Source organism: Plectropomus leopardus, unplaced genomic scaffold (assembly GCF_008729295.1).
Source record: "Plectropomus leopardus isolate mb unplaced genomic scaffold, YSFRI_Pleo_2.0 unplaced_scaffold22296, whole genome shotgun sequence".
Classification (NCBI taxonomy): Eukaryota; Metazoa; Chordata; class Actinopteri; order Perciformes; family Serranidae; genus Plectropomus; species Plectropomus leopardus.
This window is the reverse complement of record NW_024624155.1, coordinates 1-3,335: the sequence shown is the minus strand read 5'-3', so window position 1 is coordinate 3,335 and position 3,335 is coordinate 1. Positions and strand designations below refer to the sequence as shown.

The 3,335-nt window shown below is 37.9% G+C and overlaps 1 protein-coding gene across 1 annotated transcript; it reads right to left on the bottom strand.

Annotated features, from left to right (window-relative positions):
* Positions 1–123: 123 nt before the first annotated feature.
* LOC121965913 (epidermal growth factor receptor kinase substrate 8-like) lies at positions 124–2,920 on the bottom strand (the record flags this gene model as incomplete). Its single annotated transcript, XM_042516021.1, has 5 exons — positions 2,851–2,920; positions 1,862–2,023; positions 1,606–1,755; positions 338–420; positions 124–260 (listed from the first exon to the last, which is right to left on the bottom strand). Coding segments are annotated over exons 2-5 (496 nt in total), but the record flags the coding sequence as incomplete, so codon positions are not given.
* Positions 2,921–3,335: the final 415 nt, after the last annotated feature.

Here is a 3,335-nt window from a genome sequence, read left to right as displayed (position 1 = left end):
ATATTATATATTTTAAAATATTTTACATTATTATTATATTTTCAAGAATCTGTTTTTCAGGTCATTTCCTGCTTTGTATTTTTTTTCTTCCGTCTTCCTTTTTTGCAGCTTTATCTCACTCACAGTCTTGCTGCTCATTGGTCCAGGCTGACCAAGCGGCCGCTCGACTCTTCACGTCCACCTGATTGGACGGTTCTGGTGGTTCAGGGGCGGGAGCAGCAGGGGGAGGAGGGATGATCCCGTCACTTTTTAGAATCATCCTGCAGACAGACGGACAGATGATCAGCTGTCAATGTAAAATATGATTTTTAAGAGTGTTTGATGATTGGTTTCATACTTGAGCGTCTCTGGTCTCTTCTTCACTTTGCCTCCTTTGGCATCGATCATGGCACTATCTATGTCTGCGTGGATCAGATTCGCCTGATGGAAAAACAAAATAAACATCATTGTAACATAGTTTGAACATTAAAAAAGGGTTAAAACAAATGAATACCAAGAAATCTGTAACATTTCTGGCTGCAAATGTCTGAAAAAAATCAAGACTCCTGAGCTTAAAAACAAACATTCAAGTTATAAAATCAGTCATGGTGTGCCACAGGGCTCCATACTTGGTCCACTAGTATTTAAATCATATCTATATAATATTGTTCTTTTTAATCATAAATTACAAATAGCTTTCAAGTTATATTCGTTCCTTTTTAATGTTTCAAAACATTATTATCTGATGTTTCCATGACTCTTAACATTCTCTTTATTGATTATTTTTGCTGCTTGATTGTTGATTAAAATACATTATGTTCAAAGTTATGTTTATTCATGTTTTGTCACATTATTAGTTTAAAATAAGTAAACACACATTTTTGTACCAGAACATAGCACAAGTCATATTGAAGCTGGACTGCTTTTGAAGTTAATGCTCAAAGTATTTGCACAGTTCTGAGTACACAAAGTGCTTTTAGCCCAAGGATGCTTATCTGGCTTCCACAGGTCCTTAAGCTAAGCTGCACAGGTTCTTGAGGAGGTAAGGGAGGTCATTAAGGAGAGTGTAAACTCCCAAGGACTGCAAGGAGGTTGCAGAGGTCCTGGAAAAAGTTTTATAAGTCCGAAACAAGGTTCCGAATGTCTTTCTGGGGCTTTAACGGTCCTGGGGAAGGTCGCAGATGTCTGGAGGGAGTTAAGGTCCTTGAGCAGGTTGCATGAAACTTGAGGGGGTCATAAAGATCCCTGACAAGACTGCAGTTGAATTTTGGGACTCCAGGGGATATTAAAATGTTCCTGAGGAGGTTCCAAAGGTCCTTGCAAAGGTTTGGAAGTCATTTAAAAGGTTTCAAATCAGCAAGTGTTTCTAATGTTACGAAGGAGTTTTCCAGGAATCCTTGATAAGGTTGCAGAGGTCCTTGAGAAGCTTCCAGTCTTTGAGTGACTTAAGTGGTAACTTAGTGTGAAGCATCATTACTGTTGCTATGGTAACCTTCGGTTTATTTAACCTTGAGCTCTGATTAAGAACGAATGACCTGATTAACGTGCAGCTTTTTGTAATAAAAACCGAATTCAACATTTAGACGTTTAAATCTGAACCAAAAGGACCAATCACAGGCAGTTTACCTTGATGTCATCACACTGGAACAGGTGGAGGTCCGGTTTGGTCTGACCCGAGTCTTTACACACCAGAGCCAAGATGGAGTCGTAGCTGCAGGCGTTCATCACAGCCTGACAGTGCTGGATCGTCCCGATGGGGAAGTTCTCCAGCTCGTTCTGAAATATAGAAGTTCGGAGTCTTTTGTGTAGATACTTGAAATATCCGAATTCCTGAGCGACTTAAAATCTGGACATTTATTTCTGCTTTACCACCGAGACTCACCTTCGTCTCCTGGTCGATGAGGCTGACCGTTTTCTCTTCCACCTGCAGCAACATCTCCTGAGTCCAAACCTTTCCTTTAGCGTCCAGCAGACGAAGACGACGGACGCCATCGTCCACTGTGATCATCCCGTCTTTGCGGTCTAACACGAACGTGGTCAAGTGCTGAAGATCACAAAGGAGATAAAACGCGTCAACTAATCAACGTAACGACAACGCAGCTGCTCAGTGTTTCCTGTGGCGTCACTTTATTCATGCTTTTTCAGACAAATCACGCTGAGTTTTCTTTAACCCTCAGGGACTGACAGGGCACATTTACGCGCTTTTCATTCTTCATTTTTTGATAATTTCCTCTGTGTTCATGCATATGGCATACATTTTGGCAAGACTGTGTATTTTTGTTTAATCTTGGAGGTCTACATACACCGTTAAGTGCAAAAAATGCTCCACTGAAACCAGTTCAAAGTGCAATTTTTGATCCCACAGCCATCAAAGCATAAAAACATACACTGTATTATCTACTTTGCATGTATTATAGTGAAAAAAGTGTTTATCTTTTCCATCTAAAACATAGTGGTGTCACGATAAAACCTGGCATTTAAAGGGTTAAAATTCAGAAAATTCATGAATATTTGATATTTATGTTGGTTAAAAAAATAAAACCAGAAAAAATATTAGCGTATAATTCTTACGTGGCATCTGTGCTAGTTATAAACGCACTAATTATTTTCATACTGCATTTGTATTTTTATCAGCATTTTTTACATTTGTGTACATTTGTTAACAATTTGTGTATATTGATTCCTCTCAATAAAACGCCTTAAATAAAAAAAAAAAAAAAAAAGTTGGACACATCTTTTTTTGTAAACATCCTAAAAACAATTAAACAACCCTTAAAAGTCAGTCTTTGGAAATTCACCAACTTACTGTGAGTTTGTTTTTTTAAAATCACAATCTGTGATAAAACTGTTTATCGTCGCCTCGGCGCTCACCTCCACATGATACTGCGACGTGTCCGTCAGACTGTTGATGCTGGTTTTGGTGTAGTGTTTTCTTTGTTCTGAGGGAAACAGAAGAGACGTAATTCACTTTTATCGTTCTGGGTTCGACGTCACGTTATCACCATCCGATCACATACAAAATATACACAGAATATACTCCGTATATAAATATATAAATGCAGCGAGTCCCACCAGGAAGTTGTGTTTCTTTGTATAACTGTGCCTTTGATTGGTCAGTTTATTTCTTTTGTTGCATTTGGGGAAACTTTTAGTTCATTATTGCTCTCAATCAATCGATTAGTTGTCAGCTATCAAATTATTGCCATTTAATGTGATAATCAGTTAGTTATAAACTGAAAACACTGGCTTGATTTCTTTCAAAAACATGGAAAGAAGGGAAAGAGTAACTTAACAAGAAATGACCCAAATATAAGCACAAATTTAATTGAAAAAAGTTAACTGAAATTTTAAATTAT